Source organism: Carcharodon carcharias, chromosome X (assembly GCF_017639515.1).
Source record: "Carcharodon carcharias isolate sCarCar2 chromosome X, sCarCar2.pri, whole genome shotgun sequence".
NCBI classification, from domain to species: domain Eukaryota; kingdom Metazoa; phylum Chordata; class Chondrichthyes; order Lamniformes; family Lamnidae; genus Carcharodon; species Carcharodon carcharias.
In genome coordinates, this window is record NC_054507.1 from 9,082,316 (window position 1) to 9,108,249 (window position 25,934).

The 25,934-nt window shown below is 48.3% G+C and overlaps 2 protein-coding genes across 5 annotated transcripts in view; one reads left to right on the forward strand and one right to left on the reverse strand.

Moving 5' to 3' along the window:
- Positions 1 to 2,438: 2,438 nt before the first annotated feature.
- On the forward strand, positions 2,439 to 8,129 carry LOC121273320 (HIG1 domain family member 1C-like). The gene is made up of 3 exons (XM_041180455.1): positions 2,439 to 2,537; positions 6,412 to 6,543; positions 8,074 to 8,129. The coding sequence occupies exons 1-3, from the start codon at positions 2,441 to 2,443 to the stop codon at positions 8,127 to 8,129; spliced, it is 285 nt and encodes a 94-aa protein (XP_041036389.1). The 5' UTR covers positions 2,439 to 2,440.
- A 6,341-nt stretch (positions 8,130 to 14,470) lies between these two features.
- Positions 14,471 to 25,934, reverse strand: part of LOC121273335 (natural resistance-associated macrophage protein 2-like) — a 194,980-nt gene continuing 183,516 nt past the window's right edge. For 3 of the 4 annotated variants that reach the window (XM_041180485.1, XM_041180483.1, XM_041180486.1), the window contains exon 17: positions 14,471 to 14,978. In XM_041180485.1, the coding sequence (XP_041036419.1) occupies positions 14,919 to 14,978 (60 nt within the window). In that variant the 3' untranslated portion in view covers positions 14,471 to 14,918. Of the gene's footprint in view, positions 14,979 to 22,820; positions 22,840 to 25,934 lie in introns of all 4 variants that reach the window. The other variant, XM_041180484.1, reaches the window with a different exon arrangement.

Here is a 25,934-nt window from a genome sequence, read left to right on the forward strand (position 1 = left end):
ATAGGGAGGAGGGAGTAAGGAGGTAGGGAGTGAGGAAGGAGTGCGTAGGTAGGGAGGTGGGAGTGAGGAAGGAGTGAGTAGGGAGTAGGGAGTGAGTAGGGAGTGAGGAGGGAGTGAGGAGGTAGGTAGGAGGGAGTGAGGAGGGAGTGAGTAGGTAGCGTGGAGGGAGTGTGGAGCGAGTGAGTAGGTAGGGAGGAGGGAGTGAGTAGGTAGGGAGGAGGGAATGAGGAGGGAGTGATTAGGTAGGGAGGAGGGAGTGAGGTGGTAGGGAGGAGGGTGTGAGGAGTGACTGAGGAGCGAGTGAGGAGGGAGTGAGTAGGTAGGGAGGAGGGAGTTAGGAGGGAGTGAGTAGGTAGGTAGGAGGGAGTGAGGAGGGAGTGAGTAGGTAGGGAGGAGGGAGGGAGGATGTTTGTGCTGCATTATTGATGCTCAATGGGACGAAGATATTTCTTGGGAAGTGCGGTCTGGTGTCTGCGCACTGCGGTCAGTTTTAGGGCTCCAGTGACGTCACGCGTTTAAGCAGCCAATGGGATTGCAAGCTATTTGTGATCTCGCCAATGAGCGGACGGGTGATGATGCAGCTTGAGTTGATGGAGCAGGCCGGGCCTGGCGGGGAGAATACAAGAGGCGGAGCCGGGGCATCAGCTGCAAGTGGCACAGGTGGAGCACAGCCTCTCAGCTGCTGGAGCCGTTAAGGTGCGCAACTTTCAGCTCCTATCTCATAATGTATGATCCGGGCCTCTGATATATGTTATGATTTTCATTGTCTGTTATATTAATGATATATATATCAAGCCCATTACCTTCTCTTCCATTCACTCCCCCACTTGCCCCTCTTTGACCTACTTGTGCCTCACCTCTTTATTCCTATTTTATTCACTCACTCCCCTCTTCTTCCTCGCCCAGCTGTGGCTGTCAAGAGACCAGAGGAGCCCCCTCAGCTTTATTCAACCTATTTAGTTCTTCGTTTCACTTTCTTTCCATATGACCCAAATACATTTTGTTCATAAAATCAAAAGACCACAGATGCTGGAAATCTGAAAGAAAACTGTCCTACAGAAGCTCAGCAGGTCTGGCAGTATCTGTGGAGAGAGAAACAGAATTAACGTTTTGAGTCTAGTATGACTCTTTGGAGCTAGGAGGGTCAATATTGGACTCAACCTTAACCTTGTTTCTCTCTTTACAGACACTGCCAGACCGGCTGAGTTTTTCTAGCTTTTACTACATTTTGTTCATAGTTGTGTGAAAAAAATCAATTTTGGATGAAGTGAAACATTTTTTTCCCTTTCTCTATATATCTCTTTGTATGTGAGTCTCTGTTGCCCTCTGCCATATCCTCCATTACAGTTTCATGTAGATTTTTCCTTCAAAATTCAACTTTAGGAATTTGAGCTTAACATCAGAAAAAAAAACGACCTACTCCTGCTGACTTGTGCTCCTTGTATTAGCCAGTGCAGTCCCTCTAACTTGCTGTTTAAAACATACAGGCTGGATGTGTCAGGTGCTCTGCAGGACAAGTTTGAATAATAATGCATCTTCTAGAAGTGTTTCCACATCCCTTCAACTTGGACCCCAAGTCTCTGTCATGGGGTGGAGATGTCATTTCGCTGCTGTGCTACACAAGGTCCAGTGAGTGAAGGAGTGGGTCATGAAAAAGATGCAGAGTAGTTGGCTACAGCACTCACCTGGGATCAGGCTTCCAGCTTCCCATCTCCTCCTTCATAGGCACAGGAGTAGGTAATTTAACTCCTTGAACTGTTCCACCATTCCAATATATTTTGCTTGATTTGATTCTTAACTCTGCATAATCACCTTTAATCCATATCCTTTGATGCTCCCTAATAACAATTTAAATCAGTTAATCTCCAAAGGTCACAGGATGTCGGAATCTGAAAGCCATTTTGACCAACTTGTAACTGCAGAAAATGAACCCTTGTTCAGATGCTATCAGCAGCACTGCTGAGCAGAATATCACTGGTTCGAGACTGGAAAGGCACCATCCTGTTTAACTATCCTTTGGACCACAAGAGCAATCCTTGGATGCACTTTAGTACCTCTTGTTTAACTGATTATATTGTACATATGCTGCAGCTTTCAGAGACGGCTGTCTAAAGGGCCAGACTGAAAATCCTGCTGCATCCCTGGAGATGGGGCCTTCCCTTCCTGCTCCAACCTGAAGGCTTTCAAGATCCAGAGTTGCTTTGACCTGTGCTGCTGGCCATGTGACTATGATCTATGCAGTGCAGCTAGCCAGCCGCTTGGACTTTCTCTAATGATTCGCTCCCTCAGATGGGAGCCCATGATTGTACCTGGTCTGTGAAGTAAATAAGGACAATGCCCCCCCTTTTCTCTACGTCTGTGTGCTACAGTGCATCAAGTTTGTTTTCTCGTTCAGCATTTTCTCGATTTTTATTCATCTGATATTTGTTCTCAGGAAGTCATGTCATCATCGAATAATCCTTGGTCCTCATCTCGGGATGATGGTGAAAGTTCCAAGCTTCTCAGAAAGTCGAAGGAATCGCCATTTATTCCATTTGGTATGCGTCTGCCTGGGTCGTAAAGTAGTTGTTTAGCACACTCTCCGGCGGTACTATCTCATGCTGGTGTGTGTCTCTCAGTTACAGCTCCTATACATGTATAGTACGTCGTGGGTACAAGGGGATGATTCACTCTGTCTGGTAGTGTACAGTCAGTGATTCTGTCAGCTGCTGTATATGTCCAGCATGCAGAAGAAATTTATGAGGGACGTTTGGATGAGTTTAAGGTAGAAGTGCAACTGGCAGGCATGGGCCTCATTTAGTATTCAAATGAATTTATTCAGTTCCCACGAGGAATATCATACTTCACATTCATCATGGCCATTGGAACAGACTGTGTCAGATTTGAAATGGGCCATACCTGCTTTGTTTTCTAATTATTGAGGTAAGGCTAATGGGCCTGAGAGGTGTGACTCTCCGGTGGTCCTGTCATTCCCGGGTGCGCCCCTCCCTTATCTCTGGAACCATCCTAGTAAATGTTTTTTTACCCTCTCCAAAGTCTTTCCATCTTACCTAAAGTGCCCAGAATTTTTCAGCTAGGGTCCAATCTGTGTCCAGCAGAGGAATAGCTTAACCTCCTGGCCTTTGTGGTCTATGCCTCCCTATTTACTTATAAAGCCCAAGATCCTATATTTTATTCTTAAAAATGTGCTCTATTCATAACACATCTAAAAGTGAATTCAAATTGGTCATTACAGCAAGTGCAATAATATTCAGTGTTTTCCCCCATACAGCATGTTGCACTCTGAGGTACCTCAGTACAATTGCAATTGACATGATATTCACAACGTACAAGGCTATGGGCCAAGTGCTGGTAAATGGGATTAGGTAGGTAGGTCAGGTGTTTCTCACATGTCGGTGCAGACTCGATGGGCCGAAGGGCCTCTTCTGCATTGTGATTCTGTGATACATTCAATGTCAGGCATACAGCCCAAGGGGTTCTGCAGTGTTACCAGCTCTTCGGTGTACTATGGCTTAATGGTCTTCGACACTGGCCTTTCCCCACTGCATATTTGCATAGCTGCCCCAAGCTTTAGTGCGTCTGTCAGGAATGTGCCAGTCTGGGATACTCTGTCGTAAACAACTCTTTGCGCTGGAAGATGTATGTCTATGATGGTCAGTTTAGCTTTGGCATGGAGACGACTGAGGTTAGAGTTTTCCATTTAGACGGTTTTTAATGCTGATACCAGAGGGCAGTTGATCTTTGAGGTGAACAGCCACTGTGAGGTAGATTGTAAATAGTATGAGAGCCTTCACACAGCCTTGCTTGACCCTAGTGGTAATGCAATGTTAAAAGAGGCAATAAAACACAAGCCTCGTTAACCTGTCCCTTAGCCAATTTTGCATCATGCTACTACTGCCCCTGTTATCTCATGGTGTTCAACTTCGCTCACAAGCCTAATATGTGGTACTTCATCAAAAGTCTTTTAAAAGCCCATATACATAACATCGACTGCATTGCCCTCATCTACCCTCTTTGTGACTTCATCAAAAAACCTAATTAAATCATTCAAACATGATTTACTCTTAACAGACCTGTACTGGATTTCCTTAATTAACCCACGCTTATACAAGTAGCTGTTAAATTTCTTCCTGATTACTGTTTCTTAAAGATTTCCCACCACTGACTGGGCTGTACCTGATAGGTTGATCCTTCTCCCCCTTTTTTTCTGAACATTTGCAATTCTCCAGCCCTCTGGCACTACCTGTGTATCTAAGGAGGATTGGAAGAGTGTGACCTGTACATCTGTAATTTATAACTCTACTTTCCTTGACAACCTAGGATGCATTCAATCCGGACTAGGTCATTTATCCCCTTTAACTACCATAAGCATTTCTGGTATCACCCCTTTATCTATTTGTATCTTATCCAGCATCAGCAACCTCCTCATTAACTGTGGTAAAGTCCCCTTCCTGGGTATACACTGACGCAAAGGTCTCCCTCAGTAAATCTCCATTTTGTTACCTCAAACATGCCTCCTGCCTCCCTCAGTAAATCTCCATTTTGGTCCCTGAATAGCTCCAACTTCCTCTGAAAACCCTTTCACGGTTAAGATGCCTTTAGAAGGCCTTTGAATTCTCTTTTATGTCAGCCACCAATCTATTCTTGTACTGTCTCTTTTCCCCTCTTTCTTCCTTTTTCACTTTTCAGTACGTTTTATATTCAGCCTGATTCTCTTATGTGTTATTAACCTGCTATTTGCCCTTTTTCTGCTTCCTCCTACTCTAACTCTTTCATCATCTAGGGAGTTGGGCCTTTGTTTATCCTCCCTTTCCCTCTCATTGGAATGGACCTAGATTGTGAACCATCTCCCCTTTAAAGACCGTCTGTTGCTCCATTACAGGGTCATCTGCCAGCCTTTAATTCCCATTTATCCAGGCCGGATCCCTTCTCAATTCACTGACATAAATCCTCCTCCCATTCAGTATTTTTATTGTCGATTGTTTATTGCTCTTCATAACTAACCTAAGCCTTATGACACTGATCATGTTTCCTGAGAGGCTTCCCACATCCTCCACTTGACTCACTACCAAACCCACAATCCCCCCTTCCTCACTGGACAAGAAACATGTTCATCAAGAAAATTCTCCGGAATGCGCTCCAGAAATTCCCCTTCTCTCTGCCCTTAACACAATCAGCGCTCGATTCAATATTCGGGTAGTTAATGTTCCCCATTATTACTACGCCATAGTTTCTCACCACTGTCTAGTTCATGCACCTCTCAGTGATTTCCTTGCAAATTGCTCCTCCATCTCCTTCCCATTAATTGGTGACATATAAAATACAGTGAGTAGTGTAACAGCTCCTTTTTCCTTCATTGTTTCTCAACTTCAACCAGATAGATTCTGGCTTTGGCTCGCCAAGAACATTCTCTATTTTCCCTCCTCCTTTCTTTCCTTCCCAAATACCTTGTATGCAGGAATATTTAGCACCCAACCCTCCCCCGTTTTGAACCGTAAGAACATAAGAAATAGGAATATGAGTAGGCCATTCAGCCCCTTGAGCCTGCTCCATGGCTGATCTGTTTGTGTTTCGATTTCCACTTTCCCATCCACCCCCGATAACCTTCGATTCCATTGCCTAACAAGAATCTATCTACTTCTGCCTTAAAAATATTCAATGACCCCGCCTCCACCACCTTCTGAGGCAGAGAGTTCCAAAGTCACACAACTCTCAGAGGAAAAAATTCTCCTCATCTCTGTCCTGAAAGGGCGACCCCTAATTTTAAAACAGTGCCCCCTAGTTCTGGACTCTCCCACAAGAGGAAACATCCTTTCCATGTCCACCTTGTCAAGACCGTTCAGGATCTTATATACTTCAATCAAATCGTCCCTCACACTTCTAAACTCCAGTGGAAACAAGCCCAGTCTGTCCAACCTTTTCTCATAAGATAACCCACTCATTCCAGATGTCAATCTAGCAAACCTCATCTGAACCACCCCCAACACATTTACATCCATTCTTAAATAAAAAGACCAAAACTGCACACAGTATTTGGGATGTGGTCTCACCAATGCCCTGTATAACTTAAGCAATGTCCCAGGAATCTGAAGGCCATCTTGCTGCACCACATCTTTCACCATGCAGTAACCTGCCATACTCCCCTGTTCCTACCAGTGTGTGACTGCTTAGTAATCCAGAGGTTACTACTATCTTTGAGGTCCTGCTTTTCAACTTCATCCCGAGATCATTAAAGTCTTGACTACAGGAATTCACTCCAGTTCCTCCCTGTGTCGTTGGCTGTGACATGGATGGGGGAATCTGTGGAGGGGGGGGTAGTATGTGTGTGCTGAATGTTGGGGGAGTTGGGGGGCGGTGTTGGCACTGGGTATGTGCCTACGTGATAATTTGCAGTGGTTTTATTTCACTCAGGTATTGCGGGCTGTCTTGCTATCGTGGCATTGGGCTTTCACCAGCTGCGCCGAACAAAGCAGAAGATGTCAGTGCATCTGATCCACATGAGGGTGGCTGCACAGGGCTTTCTGGTGGGAGCAATAACACTGGGTAAGAGACAAACCCTCATTTAAATCATTTCCCAAGCCATCAGCAAACACCCTTCACCAATATTCCAAGGGGAAGAATTTTGCAACTTTAGTAATACTTCAGGAGTGAGAGATTTCTGGGAAATTTTTTTCATTCAATCCACACCTTCTTTCTGAAACAATGATTTTAAATTGTCTACAGGAAGCGGACCTCGGCATTAAATACAGGTCCTTGTGCAGGATCTTTCTCTGTGATCTGCTTCTGATTTAGAATACAGGATCACTGTATTAGCTAGCTGAGGAAGTAGAGAAGCGAGCTGCGGCTAGACTGTCATCAGTGGCTGATCAGCCACCCTTTGCTTCAAATTCTCAAATGTTTGACAGTGCTTACATCCTATTTCTTCCCTTCCTCTCCTGTCTTTTTACTTTTATTGTGAGATGTCAAGGCAGCTGCTCCTTAAGCAGCTCTTCACGCTGTGGACAGTTTGGGGGGGGTTGGTGGTGGGGGGGGAATCGGAGCATACAAGGTCTGGAGGAGGGGTGGGTTTGGATCCGTATCTATTAACTTTTTCCAAAATTCTTCATCTCTTTCATTGGCAGTTGGATTTCCAGTCCTTGGCTGTTCCCGTTATCCTGTGTTTCTGTTCTTTTCCTGATGCATGCAAACTCATGTGTTGATGGAAATACCTCTTGAACAATTTGCATGATATAATGAGACAGTCAGTCAGTCAGTAACAGGCTGCTTGATTATGAAGCACTTCTCTCCCAGAGCCACTCTCATCTTCACCCAGCATCCTCACAAACTGGCTTCAGTAATGAGGTGGACCTCTGGTCAACCTCCCCCTCCCTATCCCAGCGACAGAGGTTAATCATAGCACAGTGTCAACTCCCACAGAGTCAGTAGTAGAGCCCATCGGCTCTGGTGGAAATCGGATTTCAGTCCTGCAAGTAGCAGTGATTAACTGTGAGCATGAGTTAGAGGCTGGGTGACTGAGCTACTGAACAATGTCCAGCTGAATCATACGGTTCAGAGCAACTGTTAATTGTTCAAAATTGCTGTTGCATCAAAGCGTCTTGCATGTTTACAGTTCAGTGGGTTTCCACTTCATTAAGTTTGGCAGCACTCTCTTCCTCCTGCCCTTTCCCATCTGTCCTCCATTTTGTAAAGTTGGGCTAAGTGAGCGTCTCCTCTTCTCTCCTGACTCCTCGCTGGCTATGATTTCACGGATATTGGCCACCCTGACACTTTGCCCATTTTTCATGTGAGTTGTCAGTTGGCTTTTTAACCATGTCAGGACATCTCACACAAGCTCAATCCCACCCCCCCACCCCCCCCCCCCCCACCCCTTCTCTCTACTTTCCAGCAGCAATCCCTGAGCTGGTCCCCTTGCTGATCTCCTCCCCCTTCCCAGTTCCCACACACCGAGATCAATGGGAAGACCCCTGACCATTCCCTGGTTACAATTCAGCAACCAAAACCCTGATGCTGAAAAAGAAACACAGAAATTCCATTGCGGTAGCCTGGTAACGCTGAATTTTCAATCTTTTCCAGGTGTTGTCTACTCTATGTACAATGATCACATCAGGAAGCCTCGGCAAGAAAAGTGACCCCTCCCTGCAAAAGCGAGGGTCATCTTGGACAGTTGTCAGGCTTGGGAGCATGACTTGACTTATTTAACTGGTCTGTAATGGATTTTAGAAGCATGTTATATGCCTCACATTGAGGCTTGGTGTGGACAGTGCAATTTGTTTTCATTAACTTGAAGTTTTTAATAAAGCTTTCTTCCTGTGCTACACAACCCTGCACGCTTTCTTCCCAACTCCTGTGAGATGCACAAAACATTGTCTAGGATTATTTTGTGGGGAATGTGCAGTTTGAGTGGCTGCAGGGCTCTTTTGTTCTGACTCTGGTTCTGCTCACAGCCACATAACTCCTTTGTCGAACCTCTCTGCGCTGGCATTCCAGAAACCCCCCTGCTGTCACTGCTTGGAGATGTGAGTAATGCATCCCCCACACTGTACTTCCTGCTGACAGTCAGTTGCAGTGCAGCATCTTTCTGCCCTGTATATTTGTGTCACAGCTGTAGCTTTCCCCTCTCCGGTCAATTTTCTGCCTCTTCTGGAAATGTGACCTTGTAACAGCGGCTGGTCTTTGAGTGTCCCGAGTGTCCACTGACAATTCACGTGTCCCAACTCCACCCTTACCTTAGCTCATCTGCTGAAACCCTCATTCATGCCTTTGTTACTGATAGACTCGACTATTCCAATGGTCCCTTGACCGGCCTCCCACCTTCCACCCTTCAGAAACCTGAAGTCATCCAAAACTCTGTTGCCTATGCATTAACTCTCATTCATTCATCACCCCACACTCATTCCATCATTAGTCTTCAGCTGCAGAGGCCTCAAGCTCTGGAATTCCCCCTCTAACTCTCCATCTCTCTCTCTCTCGCTCTCTCTCCCTCTCTGCACTCTTAAGACACACTCTTGCAAACCAATTACTTTGACTAAACATTTGGTCATTTGTCCTAATATCTCCTCATGTAGCTTGTGTCAGATTTTGTCTGATAATTGTAAAAATTTGATGCCGAGCCACATAGAGATATTAGGACAGGTAACAGAGTTTTGGATGAGCTTGGGTTTGGAATATGGGAGGCTGGCCAGAAGCGTGTTCTAATAGCCAACAGGTAAGGAAGGCATAGATGAGACCTTCAATCAGAGATGAACGAAGGCAGGGACAGAGTTGGGCAATAGTATAAAGGTGGAAGAAGGCACTCAGCTCAGTGATGGTGTGGTTATGTCACCTGAAGTTCATCTCTAGCTCAAATATAACTCCAAGGTTGCGAACAGTTGGGTTTAAACTTAGACTGTTACCAGAGAGAGGGATGGAGTTAGTCACCAGGGCATGGAGTTTCTGGTGGGGACTGAAAACAATGGTTTCAGTCTTCCCAATACATTGGAGGAAATTTCTGTTCATCCAGGACTGGATGTCGGATAAGCAGTCTGATAATTTAATAACAGTGGAGGAGTTGAGAGAGGTGGGGGTGAGTTAGAGCTGGGTGTCCTCAGTGTACATGTGAAAACTAACACTGTGCTTTCGGATGGTGTCGCTGAGGGGCAGCGTGTAGATGAGAAATAGGAGGGGGCCAAGGATAGATCCTTGGGGGACACCAGAGGTAACGGTGCAGGAGCAGGAAGAGAAGCCATTTCCAGTGATTCTCTGGCTCCGATTAGATCGATAAGAATGGAACCAGGTGAGAGCAGGTCCCACCCAGCTGGACGACAGTGGAGAGGTGTTGGAGGAGGATGGTGTGGTCAAACCATGTCAAAGGCTGCAGACAGGTCGAGAAGGGAAAGTTTACCTGTGTCACAGTCACACAGGATGTCATTTGTGACTTTGATAAGAGACTGTTTCAGTATCAGGGGCCGAAACCTGATTGGAGGGATTCAAACATGGAGTTCGGGGAAAGATGGGAATGGATTTGGGAGGTGACAACATGTTTAAGAACTTTAGAAAGGAAGGGGAGGTTGAAGATGAGGCAGTAGTTTGCAAAGATTGAGGTATCAAGGGGTTTTTTTTTGAGGACAGGGGTGATTATGGCAGATTTAAAGGAGAGAGGATCAACAGCTGAAGAGAGAGCACCATTAATACCGGCTAATGTGGGGACAGGAAGGGAAGTTGTGAGGCCAACAGTTTAATGGGAATAGGGTCGAGAGTGCAGCAAGAGTCTCCTGGAAAAGATGAGCTCTGAGAAGGCATGAGGGGAGAGAAACTAGAAGAAGCAAGTTCAGGACTAGGGCAGGGTGGCACCTTGTGGGGGGAAGAGTTTGGCCTGGTGGATCAAGGTAAAAGGAGAGAAGTGGCAATTTTTTTGATAATGCTTCTGTGAAGCACTTTGGCCTATTTTATTATAAGGTGCTTTATAAGTGGAAGCTGTTATTCACTGGTGGGCATAGCAGCCCAGAATGATCTGTCTTCACCCAATGCCCCTCATACACTCTACTTCCTGATTGTATTCTGGATACTAACTGGGAGCAGGAAGCCTGGCCACTCTATTAACTCAGGATTGGCAATGCCAATTGCAGAGGCCCAATTATTGCCATGGATGAGATCAACACAAACAGTGCATTGAGCTTATGTTTTTCCAGCCCTCTAATGCTCAATACCACAGCATTGGGACAAGTATCAGTGAACCATCTCGGGTAGCTTCAAGCATGCGCATGCTTTCGTAGACCTGTGAACCTGTATTTATCCACTGAGCGATCACATTTCATCTGTCAGTTTTTGGTGATGTATACAGAATAATTAAAACCACAACCCACATCCCAGTGGTCTGAAAGACATCCAATTACTCCGACTCACTGCTGCCTCTTTGGAAACTGGGTGAGTGCTTTAAGTGGGTTCTAGGTTTGGAACTGTTTGCCTAAATGGAGCATGGGAACCCATTCACCCCTTAATGCCTTGGTGCCAGAGGTGCTATAGTTGGGTAGAGAGCCGCAATAGAGAAATTGTTGCCTCGATCCACTGCCTAGATAACTTCAGTCAATGTGAATACAAAGGGATTAGGGAGGGTGGTGAAGGCGGGTTGCCTCACATCCTTTAAAAAGTACCTGGATGAGCACTTGGCACATCATAACATTCAAGGCTGTGGGCCAAGTGCTGGTAAATGGGATTAGGTAGGTAGGTCAGGTTTTTCTCACGTGTCGGTGCAGACTCGATGGGCCGAAGGGCCTCTTCTGCACTGTGTGATTCTGTGATTTACCGAATGTGCTGACTAGCTGATCACCAGTATTAAAGTGTCTCAATTAGACACTTGGATACATCAATTGCTACCAAGCAACGGCCAGATATAATAGAAGCCGGGTATCCTCAGGTGACCAACCAATGCTTTGCTTCATCAGAGTGGATGGTAGATCCTTAATCAGATTCTTGGTACTTATCTTTCCTGAAGACTGACTTGCTGCCTTGATCTAAAAAGTATCCGCAAATGGAATACCACCGGCTGATATTGAAAAGTGAGCACATCACATTACAGTGCAGCAACTGGGTGCAGAGTAGCTACCTACCAGAACTGTAACCCAACCAATCTCCTTCTGTGGGCCACTCCCAGGAATGCTGTACCACGGAGTGATTGGTCGCGAGCGTGCACTGAAATCCCTCACATTGGAAGCCTCAGGGATATTTGATATAAGCGGGGGACACCAGCACTGATGGATCTGTTGAGAACATAGGAAGTAGGAGCAAGAGTACACCATATTCCCTGTCAAGCCTGTTCCCCCATTCAATATGACCTTGACTAATCAACTCCACTTTTCTGCCTGCTTCGGTGGAGAGAGAAACAGTTAACATTTCAGGCTGATGACCTTCCATCAGAACTCTATCTGCCACCTTGTTGCCCACTCAATTAACCTGTCTATACCTCTTTGCAGCCCCTTTGTGTCTTCCTGATAATTCCCATCCCCACCTGGCTTTGTGTCATCAAACTTGGGGCAACATCTCTCCCCCCCGCCCCCGCCGCAACATTGAGGCCCGCCCAGCGTGATGGTGGGGGGGGGGAATTCCCTCAGCCGGGATTGTGCTCTTTCACGCATGCGCACAACAGAGCGCACTGATCTCCCTGAGGCTAAGGTTGGACGGGCAGGTCAATTAATGATTTCAGTTACCTTTTTAATGGCCTCAATAGGCTATTGACAGGTCGGCGGTTGCACAGCTGACTCGGGTGCGTGCCCGCTGACCTGAGAATGTGAATGACGTGGGGTGATGTCAGGACGCCTGCCTGATGCCACCCCTGCGTCATTTTACATGCCAGTGAGCGGGCACTGCCCTCGCTCGCCAACTGGAAGATACAGCCCCACGGATACATTACTCTCTGTCTCTAAGTCACTAATATTGTAAATAGCTGAGGCCCCAGCACTGATCCTCGTTGCACCCCACAAGTCATAGCCTGCCAACTGGAAAATAAAGAGCACCCTTCAAAAACAGAATGTGGGCTTGTTGGCAAGTCAAGTACAGACCTCTAATGTAGGGGGGGCGAAAAAGTAAATAGGAAAATTCCAACAGGAGCTACAGACACATTGGAGAGTCTCAGTATCTTTACAGTGTAGAAGGAGACCATTCGGCCCATCGAGTCTGCACCAGTTCTCTGAATGAGCATTCTACCTATCCCACTCCCCTGCCTTATCCCCATAACCTTGCACAATCTCTCTATTTTTAGGGAGCAAACCAATTCCCCTTTTGAATACCCCGATCGAACCTACCTCCACCACCCTTTCAGGAAGTTTGTTCCAGACTCCAACCACCCTCTGGGTTAAAAATGTTTTCCTCACATCACATTTATTCCTTTTTCCAATTGTTCTGAATCCGTGCCCTCTAGTTCTTGATGTTCTCTTGAGTGGGAACAGTTTCTCACTATTTACCCTATCCACACCCCTCAGGATCTTGAATACCTCCATCAAGTCTTCTCTCAGCCTTCTTTTCTCCAAGGAAAACAGTCCCAACCTCTCCAATCTATCTTCATCGCTACAGTTCTTTATCCCGGGAATCATCCTTGTGAATCTCCTCTGTACTCTCTCCAATGCCTTCACATCCTCCCTCAAATGTGGTGCCCAAAACTGGACGCAGTACTCCAGATGAGGCCTAACCAGTGTCTTATACAACAGATCCACTAGTAGAGTGATGAATGATAATTATGACAGCTTCAGAAGGGCTAGATCATTTATGAAAAATTGGCGATCACTTTTGGGTTACCTCCCAAATTGAAGAAGGAAATCCCTGTGATAAATTGTCCCTTTAATTCCAAACGGCATTTGATAATATTGACCAACACACGATAAGGTTTGAGTGTAGGAAGGTTATGACATGGACTTGAGTAAGCTAAAGGGAAGGAACGAGGTATTTGTAAGGATAGCAATGTTGGGGGAGTGGGGGCAGGGACACAGGTGGCTGCCCCAGGGGTTCACTCCCAGAGTTCTTCCTCCTGATGCACAAGAATGAGCTGGAATTGCAGTCTCGGTATACACGCCTTGATGTTTGGTGGAAAATGAAGTTAGTGAGCATGTGCATGGCATTACATATTGGAAGTAAAAATAGGCACATGTGGACTTCATGGTGGGGATAAACCTAGTCGAGGGGTAAATTGGATGTTGTCAGGTGAGGAGAAAGGGTTAATATCTTTGGCAGGATGAGCTCAGCCACAGTCTATTGGAGCTATTGACCTTGTTGATTTGATAGATTCCTTGTGTTCACTGTCTGGACAGTGGGATTGCCTGCCTCTGGACTTCATTCCCTGTTTCTCACTCCCTGGAGAGCAAACAAAGAGGGAACAGCAAAGGATGGCCATGCCAAGTAGTCTGTGGACGGAGGCATAGATGGATTGGGAACAGTGAGTGTGCTGAGGGCGAGAGGCGAGCTCACACTGTGTTCTGAGCAATGTTGAATTAGCTTGCCCAATATTTCACTGGGGATTTAACAGGGATGGTCAGATTGCACTATGCAGTTAGATGTTGACGGAGAAATGATTTGCATGAGCTCTGTTGAAGAGTCATATTGGACTCGAAACATTAACTCTGTTTCTCTCTCCACAGATGCTGCCAGACCTGCTGAGTTTGTCCAGCATTTTCTGTTTTTATTTTGGATTTCCAGCATCCGCAGTAATTTGCTTTTATTTTATTAATGATTTGCATGACATAAATTGAAATGCCATTTCTCCCATATGCCCGACTTGCATCACAACCTGCACCCCTCCCCTCGCCCCTCCACACACACACACACACACACACACACACACACACACACACACTGCCCACCCCAACCTGTGGTCACTGGTTCAGAAACCCTCGGGAAGGGTGAACACATCCCTCACCATGTTTGGGCTACTACTTGCTTGAAAACCCCAGACCTTTACAGAACCCCCCCATGTTCCCATAGATAAAAATAAATGTAGCACTACATATACATTAATCTGTGTCCCTCTGACAGTACACAGCAAAACCTCTTTATAAAGCTCCAGAATGGCACTGTGTACATTTAGCAACATTTGCAAGGCTTTGACGCTTGAAATTCCAGGCCTATCCCTGTGGATATTCCCGCCATGGAACTGAAAAACTATAAGCCTCCTTTCCCATCCCTCCAATAAATGCTGGACTATTTCCCATATTGCACAGGTCACTGTCGTGTAAATCAGTCTGTTACATGGTTGATTAATGGCACTCAAAATGTACGTTCTCTGCCAGCAATTAAACAAGAAATGTCGATTGTTTTTGATATTTGAAAGCAGATTCTCTGCCCACAGAGTGCTTCAGTAGTGAATTTCATCTCGGGATGTCCTATGTAATAACAACCGCATAGAAAGGGATTCCTCGTAATCTTCTAACACCATCAGCTCGAGATCACTGCGGGAATCATGTGTGATTGTCCATGTCATTCAGCAGAGAGAGTTCCATAGGTGTTGCAAAGCCAGTCTAAGTGTAAGAGGAGAGAGAATAGAGGGAAAATTAGTTGGTTGTGTAGATAGTTGCTTCACCTGAAGTTTCAGGGTGTGGTTCAAATTGCTACAACTTAACTCAGTTCAGTGGGTAAATGTATCAATTGGTGTGGTACTGAGCCACATTGAGCAGACAACCCCAATGTCCTTCCCTGACCTGTGCTGAGTTAGCTGACCCCATCCAGACCAGGAAGTGAGGGTACTACTACTGGCCTCAGTGTCGCTGGGATGAGGAGGAGGGGCGGGGTGGGGGGGGGTGGTGTGTGGAGGCTGTGGTGAATCAATCAGGGTTCCTGCCCCTGATCGCTATCCAGTGATCTTTGCTGGAAAGTGTACGGGTTGAGGTCAGGAGCAACCTGGGCAGTGATGCATCCCCTAGTTGAATGGTTTGCTGTCTGGCTTCCATCTCGGCAGTGCAAGTACCTGTGGAATCATATCCCAACAGATTGGGCTAACCTCAACATCAATAAGGCAGTACTTGGAATCAGCCTCAAAGGGCTTGGCTTGTCCCATCAGACATTGTACAGTTAGTCTGATAAAGGTGCTGGTGAAACAAATGGATCCTGTGCCTGGAACATGCTGGAGAGGGCTTCAGGCCAAGTTTGGCAAAGGATACAGTTTCCATAATGAGTCGTGGAACCTACTCCCCCTACCCATAAAGTACATGGTGCCCGTCACTTCATGCTAAACAGCGCCTCTCTCAGGATGCTCCCTGAAAACCAAAGGGTTTGACATAATTAGTGGGGGCTGAGTGTTTTTGCCTTGCTCGGGCCTGGGGTCAAATTGCAGTCTGATGGGGTGAACGTCTTTTCCGTGAGAGTCGCACATGGAATCGGTTCCCATCCGGTTCCCAGCGGGCACAGACCAACACTGCCCCAAATGTCGCAAATCAACAACCCGCCTGAGAGGCTGCAGGATAGTTAGTGTGGGAAATGATAGATGATGTCAGACTGGCTGCAGCAGAGACTTAAGGTGAGAATCTCTTCCACTTCCCAGAATCTCATCTTAACGAGCATGTTTAACCTCTTAATATAATTAATAAGAGCAGCAGACAGTGACTTGCCCACTCTTGGGAGGATACTGTGCCCCTACAGTGTAGGAAAGGACCATCAGTGGGTGCGCACGGGTTCCTTTGTGTGCCAATGTCTTTGTGTGCTTGCATGTGTCTGTGTATGTATGTGCCTGTGTGTCAGTTCACATGCACTGACATGCTGGCATGTCTTTGTGTGTCTGTGTGTGTGTGTGTGTGTGCATCCATGTCTGTGCAGGTCAGGTGTGTGCACGTGCCTGTGTGAGCGCTCAGTGTCGGCATGTGCACATGTCTGTACGTGTGCCCATTTCTGTGTGCAAGCACGTGCACAGGTCTGTGCATACGCATCTTGGTGTGCGTGTGCTTGGTTAGGTGGGATGCCAAATTTCGATTTCCTGATGGTGGGTTGAGATGGAGCGATATAGTCAGTGGCGTGTCGAGCCTCACTCTGGACTGTGGTGGGTTTCTACTTGTAATACATGTACATGCCATGAATACTCATTAACGTGAAACAGTTTTAATAAAGTTCTACCCTTGGGATGAAGTCAGCGGTGCATGAGAATCTTGTACCACCTGGTTCATGATTGTTTGAAGGTGGGGTGCACCAGTCGGCTCTGTGCAGTTGTGGCTAAGGTAAGCAGGATTCCAGGTTGAACTCTGTGATACAAGGTGGTGGGTGTGGACAGTTTGGTGATTAGGTAGAGGGACGTGCGGTGGAGGGAAGGGAGGGTGGACAGAGGGTGATGTTTGGGTGCAGGGAGGTGAGGTGGAGGGAAGAGAGGGTGGACAGAGGGTGATGTTTGGGTGCAGGGAGGTATGGTGGAGGGAAGGGAGGGTGGACAGAGGGTGATGTTTGGGTGCAGGGAGGTGAGGTGGAGGGAAGGGAGAGTGGACAGAGGGTGATGTTTGGGTGCAGGGAGGTGAGGTGGAGGGAAGGGAGAGTGGACAGAGGGTGATGTTTGGGTGCAGGGAGGTGAGGTGGAGGGAAGGGAGAGTGGACAGAGGGTGATGTTTGGGTGCAGGGAGATGAGGTGGAGGGGAGAGTGGACAGAGGGTGATGTTTGGGTGCAGGGAGGTGTGGAGGGAAGGGAGGGTGGACAGAGGGTGATGTTTGGGTGCAGGAAGGTGTGGTGGAGGGAAGGGAGAGTGGACAGAGGGTGATGTTTGGGTGCAGGGAGGTATGGTGGAGGGAAGGGAGGGTGGATAGAGGGTGATGTTTGGGTGCAGGGAGGTATGGTGGAGGGAAGGGAGGGTGGACAGAGGGTGATGTTTGGGTGCAGGGAGGTGTGGAGGGAAGAGAGGGTGGACAGAGGGTGATGTTTGGGTGCAGGGAGATGAGGTGGAGGGAAGGGAGAGTGGACAGAGGGTGATGTTTGGGTGCAGGGAGGTGAGGTGGAGGGAAGGGAGAGTGGACAGAGGGTGATGTTTGGGTGCAGGGAGGTATGGTGGAGGGAAGGGAGGGTGGACAGAGGGTGATGTTTGGGTGCAGGGAGGTGAGGTGGAGGGAAGGGAGAGTGGACAGAGGGTGATGTTTGGGTGCAGGGAGGTGAGGTGGAGGGAAGGGAGAGTGGACAGAGGGTGATGTTTGGGTGCAGGGAGGTGTGGTGGTGGGAAGGACCTAGTGTCCTGGGTGTGTTGGTTCTGTAATGGGGTGGGTGGGCCAAGGCAGGGATTAAAAGATGGATGAAGGGCCTAAAGGGTGGTGTCAGTGCTGTCAATGATGGGGTTCTGAGGGTCGAATTGGGGTTGCTGGGTGGTGGAGGGAGCTGTCACAGTCAAAGGGAGAAATTGTCCTCGCTATTGGGGCAGGTCCAGAGTCAGGGTCAGGTATTGGGATGTCTCATTGGGTGGGTGAAGGGAGCGATCCAAAGCATGCAGGAGGGTTCAGGGTCATTGGGATGGTCACGGGCAAAGTTGGAGAAATAGCACATGCAGGGAAACGGCAATAGTATAACGGAGGTGGGGGAGGGGGTGGGGTGGAGAGTTTCAAGGGTGTCAGAGGGGAGAGGAAAGGTTATGGATCAAGGGTGATGGGGCCAAGCATCAGGGTGACAGGGGGAGGGTAAAAGGTGCAGGATCAGGATTGGAATGTAACACACGCCTTAATTTTAATGTCTGTTTTGAAGTGCAGCTTTTCTGATCGGTTTGAAGTGGGAGGAAGGTCATTTTGGGTGGGTGGAGTTGGTCAATTAAAGGGAGTCCCTAACAGTTAGGTAAATGGATGAGAGCCATGGACAAGCATGCTCTCACGTTGCATATCTGTCCTCTTCACGCAGTGCGATTACTGCCATTTCCATCGGTCTCATTCACCTGATTTTGGAGCAGGAGGAGAGAAGGTGACAAAGTAGAGCTCTAGCTATTCAACTAAAGAGGCCACAAGGCCAACAGTGGGCAGCACCAAAGAGGGAGGCTTGGTGCAGATGCAGACATGCAGGGAAAGCATCGGTGAAGATGGGCACTGGCTTGTCAACACATCCAGAGGACAAGAGCATACTGCCTCCAGATGTCAGAGAGGCGATGCCGGAGATGTCTGAGGATGCCCCAGGGAATAGCCACTGAGATCTATCAGACTGCTCATCAAGACATGCATCCACGTGGACTTGGTGGGAACCCCATGCCAGTGGCCCTCAAGGTTACTGCGGCGCTCAATTTCTGTGCCAGTGATGGGTGACATATGTGGCATCTCACAGGCTGCCATACACTGGTGCATAAAGGAGGCGCCGGTTACATTATCCACTTCACCACAGACGATGGCAGCCAGGCTGCAAGGTCAGCCACACAGTGTCATCGCTGGCTTTCCTCGAGTGTAACTAACTGCCCTCATTTGGCCATAAAAGCTCCCTGGGACCAGCCAGCTGCACCTGTAAATCCTAAAGGGTTTCACTCCATGAATGTATAGCTGGTGTGTGAGCACAAGAGAAGAACAATGCAGGTCTGAGTTTGTCTCCCAGGGAGCTGTCACCACCCATACTTGTGCAACTCAGTTCTTTTTGAAGTCCCAGCCCAGGTTGCTGGATGGATCCTCGGTTTCACAGGCTAGCTAGCCTTTGTGTATGTGACTGACGCCTCCAGTGAGGCATCCCCAGAGTGAGGCAGAGGAGCACTATAATCAAGCTCAGGCATCCACCATCAAGCACACCACTGAACTTCTTAACATGGGCTTCCACTGCCTTGAGCGGTCTGCTGTGCACTGTATCAACCCAGTGCTGCAAGACAGACAGATGTTGCAAGGGGAAAAGTGGGAGGAGGATCAGCCCTCCTCAGATGATGGTGATTTGTTGGCAGCCGTAAAGCAAAATGAACCTTTCATGGGTACCAGGTCCATGGAGAGATGTGCAAGGGATGCCAGAACTAACCTGCTCTACACAAGCCTCGCACAACACTGACACTTCTGCATGACCATTGCTCCATCGCCAGACCTCCAGCACCTTCTTGGGGTGCAGGACTAGCCCTGCCATCCTCCCTTGCTGGGTTAACTCTTAACCCTGCGTCCACTACCATCTAGAATAGAATGGGGAGCGGAACTTTGTCTCACACGCTCGCTCGCGAGTGCTGGTACCAAGGACATCTCAGGGGTATGTGGACATCCATGTAACATGCTGCCTTGCCCAGTTATTCTGATCCAACGCCATCACTCAAGTGCTTTGAATACAACTTCACCTGTCTCATTTGTAGCTGCTGAGAGTTAAATGGGCCAATATCCTCCAGAGTGCACAGGCTGTTCTTGCATTTAGATCCATATTCCACAGAATGATCATCAAAGAAATAACAATTCACATGAATAATCAATAAAGAATGCACAAAAATGCAACACATTTCATTCAGGAATGTCTGTGTCCCTATCTCCTCTTTAGCCATCACAATGTGAGAAACATGAGATGGGCCTTGACTGTTATGTCTGATACTATGACAGGCCCCTAACAGTTCTCAATGATTACAGAAAACAAATTATATTGTGCATTTTTTTAATCAATTCAAAATGAAGTGGAAAAAAATCACCCATGGCACGTTAGTACTCATATTTTTTCAATTTTCTTTCTCGACCACTACGTCTGGGTGCAACTAGCAGCTGAAGAGGAGGCAGTCTACTCCGTATCATGCCTAATTGCCCCAGATGACTGGGGCGGGCATCCTCTGGAGGCTTGGGGCCTTGAGGGCTCCAGCATACTGGAGGGTGGGGGGGGGGGGGGGGGGGATGGTGGTGGTGGTATCCTGCACTGGTGCAGGGGCCTCCCCCTCAGTCTCAGCTGCTGAAGGTGTTGGGGTCAGTGGTGGAGGGGCGGCTAGCCCTGTGGCTGTCCTGGGATGAAGGCCCTGGGGCAGCTGGCATGTGCCCCTCCTCCATCTGGGTGCCCAGTGGCACCTCCCTCTCTCTCCGTCAGGGGAAGGAGCTCCTGAAGGGAGGTCCAGGTGTCTCGTCGTTCCCCCCTCATCTAGCCACTGCTGCACTGAGCCCATAGCTGGAGCGATGGAATGCAGGTCAGAATACATAATGGATCGAATGCTCAGCCTGGCACTCCATGGCAGCTGCCATTCTCTCCGTGGATGAAGCTACGCGCTTGGGATGTGGCAGTACTCGTGGCTAGCACGGACTCCTCCATACCCCAGGCAAAGCTATGCAGAGTCCCTGACGTCTCTGCCACATTTCCCCCCCCCCCCAACCTCTGCTGCAAGTCCAGCAGGCCTTGACCCAGAGGCCCATCATCAGCAGGGGGCTGGTCCCCAGCAGTCCTCCGATCGTCTGGGGTCCCGACTGTCACAGCCTCCCTCGGCTGCTGGGGCTCGGTCACTAGGCTGCGCTCCCAAATCCACACAAGAACCTTCCATGGACCGCATGGGTGTAATTGTGCTGGCAGAGGTGGATGCTGAGGCAGATGGTGGTGCATCCTCTGGGGCACTGGTGGCTTCGCCCCCCAGAGGTGGAGCCTTCAGGCTCCTGTCTTGGCTGCAGCCTGGTCCTTGGATTGTGATGACCTGTCATGGAGAACAAAAAGATTCCGATGAAGAATCCTCACCGTTTGACCATTCCCCGTTTCCTCGCCCCCACCCTGTGCACCCATTTGCCACCAGCTAGATGCTTGCGTCGTCCTCCTTACCCCTGGTTGGTCCAGCCTCGCCCATTTGCCAGCGATCGTCCTCCCTCCTCACGATCAATCCCCATAGCCTCACCCTCAGCGGCTTTGAGGAGCCTCAGGTCAGGAGCTCCTCCTCCTGTGTGCCTCCTCTCCCTGGGTCTGCTTGTCCTGCGTGACAAAGTGCCGAGTTGGTGACATGTCAAATAACACCTAACCTCCTTGCCTACACCCATCCTCATCGCACATACTGTCCTGTTATTCCGACCTTGTGTCCAAGTGCACATGAAAAGCAAACTTCCACACACTTTGACCTCAATTGTCATGTGGCACTAAGGCTGACCACACATTCACTCTTCTGGCATAGCTGATATATGTTATTGACGACCACACGAGTGGCTTTTATTGAAGATGAGACACTGGCGTTTACCCATTACAGATCAACCTGTTTCCTGCACTGGACCCAGGTTCAGCGCATGGCCCCCATAGTTACTCACTTCCTCTGTCATCTTCCAAGAATGAGCACCTCCTGTCTTTCCCTGACAACCTGGGTTAGAACATGCAGGGAGGTGTCACTGAGCCATGGGGCTGGTACACTTAAGTGGTCACTCACCTCTCCAAAGAATATAGCCCTCTCAATCAGTGGAGCGTTCTGGCAATGATACACAGCCTCCCTGTTTGAACAGGAGGCTCTTTTTAATCGACTGTGCATAGATGCAGCACTGTCAGCAGGTTTCACCAATGAAAGCTTCCCTCGCTGCTAACTCGAATGTGTTTTGCATGCACACCGCTGGCACTTCGAATTTTAATTATAACGGTGTGGGGAGAGGCAAAAAGAGGGAAAGCACAAGTGGTGCTCAGTTCCAGTTAGGGTATCGGGAATAACATGCTGTTGACAAATTCCTGGCTCTGTGTATGTGTGTCTGCGTGACTGTTCCTGGGTGCGTCTGTGCGTGTGCGCGTGTATCTGTTATGCATGTGTCTGTTTCTGTGTGTGCGCACGTGTGAGGGTGAGGCACAAGAGTGGGATCGGGTTCAGCTGTGAGGCAAATATCCTGCTGAAGTTGATGGCGGTGAGCAGTGCGCACTACAAGTTAACAGGATAATACTGGAAATTTTCTTACCAGATCTCCGTTTGATGGGACAAGTGGCTCTGGACTGAAATGCGCAAAACAAATTTAGTCCAAAGTCATTTGAAACAATACTAATAGAATAGCTGAAATTGCAATTGCTTTTCTCCTCCTGCCCAGTGAATTATGCAGTTAAAAGTCTGAAATGGAATTGCTGGTGAATGGGACAGAGTGCATTGGCTGCAAGACTTCCTTCAAGTTCAGTCCGCATCAGCATGGGAACATTAAACAGGCTGCTGATTAACATGAAAGTGGCAGTGAGGACAAACAGGGAGCTTGTAATACAAGAGGCATATTTCAAAATGATTCAAAAAGCAGTGTTCTCCAGCACAGCAGAAAGTACTCACCAAATGATCATCAGTGCCCCTACAACCAATTAACAGCATGCAAGAATCGAGGGCAATCTACAGCAATCTCTTAAAAACTATTTTACAGTGTCTGCATCACTACTTAGCTATGGCTGCCCCAAATTAATTGTGCATGTCCAGACAAAGGAGTTCCTTTGACATCGCATGCATGGTTAATTTGGACACATCTGTCAGAATCAGAAGCTTATGATTCAAATCTCACGGAAAATGTGTACTTACTGCTGTCCTCAGGGGCTGCCTACAGGAAAGACATACATAACGATAAAGCACCACACATGGGTCAGCGACAGAAATGCAAGATCAGTAAAACACATCACAACAGTAAAAATATTTGGCACGACAGCGTGTATCCTGTACTAACCACTGGCGGGCGCAGAATGGTGATGCAGCTTTATGCCACAGTTTCAGCACGTAGCAGGTTCCCAATGCCTGCACGAATGCAGAGCTACTACCGAAAAGTCAGTGAAACCTGTAACTATTCATCCTGATTCCAAATGAACTGTTAGAAATCCACTCCAGAACAAGATCGCCATTGTGTCCTTTCAAATCAGGAATATGACTGCGGGATTTTAATCTGTATAACACTGAGATACAGTACCAGTAGGGGCAAGTCTGTTACCGTATAATACTGGGTACAGGAAAGGTGGGAACAGATCTGTCACTGTATAACACTGGGGTGCAATAATAGTGGGGATGGTTCTGTCTCTGTATAACACTGGGGTACAGTACTGGTGGGAACAGGTCTGTCACTGTATAACACTGGGGTGCAATAATAGTGGGGATGGGTCTGTCTCTGTATAACACTGGTGTACAGTACTGGTGGGGATGGGTCTGTCACTGTATAACACTGGGGTACAGTACTGGTGGGGACGGGTCTGTCACTGTATAACACTGGGGTACAGTACTGGTGGGGATGGGTCTGTCATTGTATAACACTGGGGTACAGTACTGGTTCGGACATAGCTGTCACTGTATAACACTGGGGTACAGTACTGGTGGGGGTGGGTCTGTCACTGTATAACACTGGGGTACAGTACTGGTGGGGACGGGTCTGTCACTGTATAACACTGGGGTACAGTACTGGAGGGGATGAGTCTGTCACTGGATAACACTGTGGTACAGTACTGGTGGGGATGGGTCTGTCAGTGTATAACACTGGGGTACAGTACCGGTGGGGATGGGTCTGTCAGTGTATAACACTGGGGTACAGTACTGGTGGGGATGGGTCTGTCTCTGTATAACATTGGGGTACAGTACTGGTGGGGACGGGTCTGTCAGTGTATAACACTGGGGTACAGTACTGGTGGGGACATGTCTGTCACTGTAAAACACTGGGGTACAGAACTGGTGGGGACGGGTCTGTCACTGTATAACACTGGGGTACAGTACTGGTGGGGACAGGTCTGTCACTGTTAAACACTGGGGTACAGAACTGGTGGGGACGGGTCTGTCACTGTATAACACTGGGTACAGTATTGGTGGGGACGGGTCTGTCAGTGTATAACACTGGGGTACAGTACTGGTGTGGACAGGTCTGTCACTGTAAAACACTGGGGTGCAGTACTGGTGGGGACGGGTCTGTCACTGTACAACACTGGGGTACAGTACTGGTGGGGATGGGTCTGTCACTGTATAACACTGTGGTACAGTACTGGTGGGGACAAGTCTGTCACTGTATAACACTGGGGTACGGTAGAGGTGGGGATGGGTCTGTCACTGGAAAACACTGGGGTACAGTACTGGTGGGGACGGGACTGTCACTGTATAACACTGGGGTACCGTACTGGTGGGGACAGGGCTGTCACTGTATAACACTGGGGTACAGTACTGGTGGGGACGGGTCTGTCACCGTATAACACTTGGGTACAGTACTGGTGGGGACAGGTCTGTCACTGTATAACACTGGGGTACAGTACTGGTGGGGACGGGTGTGTCATTGTATATCACTGGGGTACAGTACTGGTGTGGACAGGTCTGTCTCTGTATAACACTGGGGTACAGAACTGGTGGGGATGGGTCTGTCACTGTATAACACTGGGGTACAGTACTGGTGGGGACGGGTCTGTCACTGTATAACATTGGGATACAGTACTGGTAGGGACAGGTCTGTCACTGTATAACACTGGGGTCCAGTGCAGGAGGGGCAGGTCTGTTTATGTATCGCACTCTGGTACAGTGCTGGTGGGGACAGGTCTGTTGATGTACATCACTTGGGTACAGTACTGGTGAGGACGGGTCTGTCAGTGTATAACACCGGGGTACAGTACTGGTGGGGACAGGTCTGTCACTGTATAACACTGGGGTACAGTACTGGTGGGGACAGGTCTGTCACTCTATAACACTGCGGTACAGTACTGGTGGGGATGGGTCTGTCACTGTATAACACTGGGGTACTGTGCTGCATAACACTGGGGTACAGTACTGATGGTGACAGGTCTGTCACTGTATAACACTGGGGTACAGTACTGGTGGTGACAGTTCTGTCACTGTATAACACTGGGATACAGTACTGGTGGGGATGTGTCTGTCACTGTATAACACTGGGGTACAGTACTGGTGGGGACAAGTCTGTCACTGTATAACACTGGGCTACAATACTGGTGGGGACGGGTCTGTTCCTGTATAACACTGGGTTACAGTGTTGGTGGGGATCAGTCTGTCACTGTATAACACTGGGATACAGTACTGATGGGGTAAGGCTGTAACTGTATAATACTGGGGTACAGTACTGGTGGCAAAGGGTCTGTCACTATATTACACTATGTAATGTTGGGGTACAGTACTGAAGGGAACAGGTCTGTCACTGTATAATACTGGTGTACAGTATTGGTGGGGGCTGGTCTGTCACTGTATAACACTGGGGTTCTGTTCTCTTGGGGACAGGATTGTCACTGTATAACACTGGGATATAGTATTGCTGGGGACAGGTCTGTCACTGTACAAATCTGGGGTACAGTACTGGCGGGGACAGGTCTGTCCCTGTACAACACTGTTGTACAGTACTGGTGAGGGCTGGTCTGTCACTGTATAACACTGGGATACAATTTTGCTGGGGACAGGTCTATCACTGTAGAATGCTAGGGTACAGTACTGGTAGGGACGGGTCTGTCACTGTATAATACTGGGGTACAGTACTGGTGGGGATGGGTCTGTCATTGTATAACACTGGGGTACAGTACTGGTGGGGACAGATCTGTCACTGTACAACACTGGGGTACAATACTGGTGGGGACTGGTCTGTCACTGTATAACACTGGGGTACAGTACTGGTGGGGACTGGTCTGTCACTCTATAACACTGGGGTACAGTACTGGTGGGGATGGGTCTGTCACT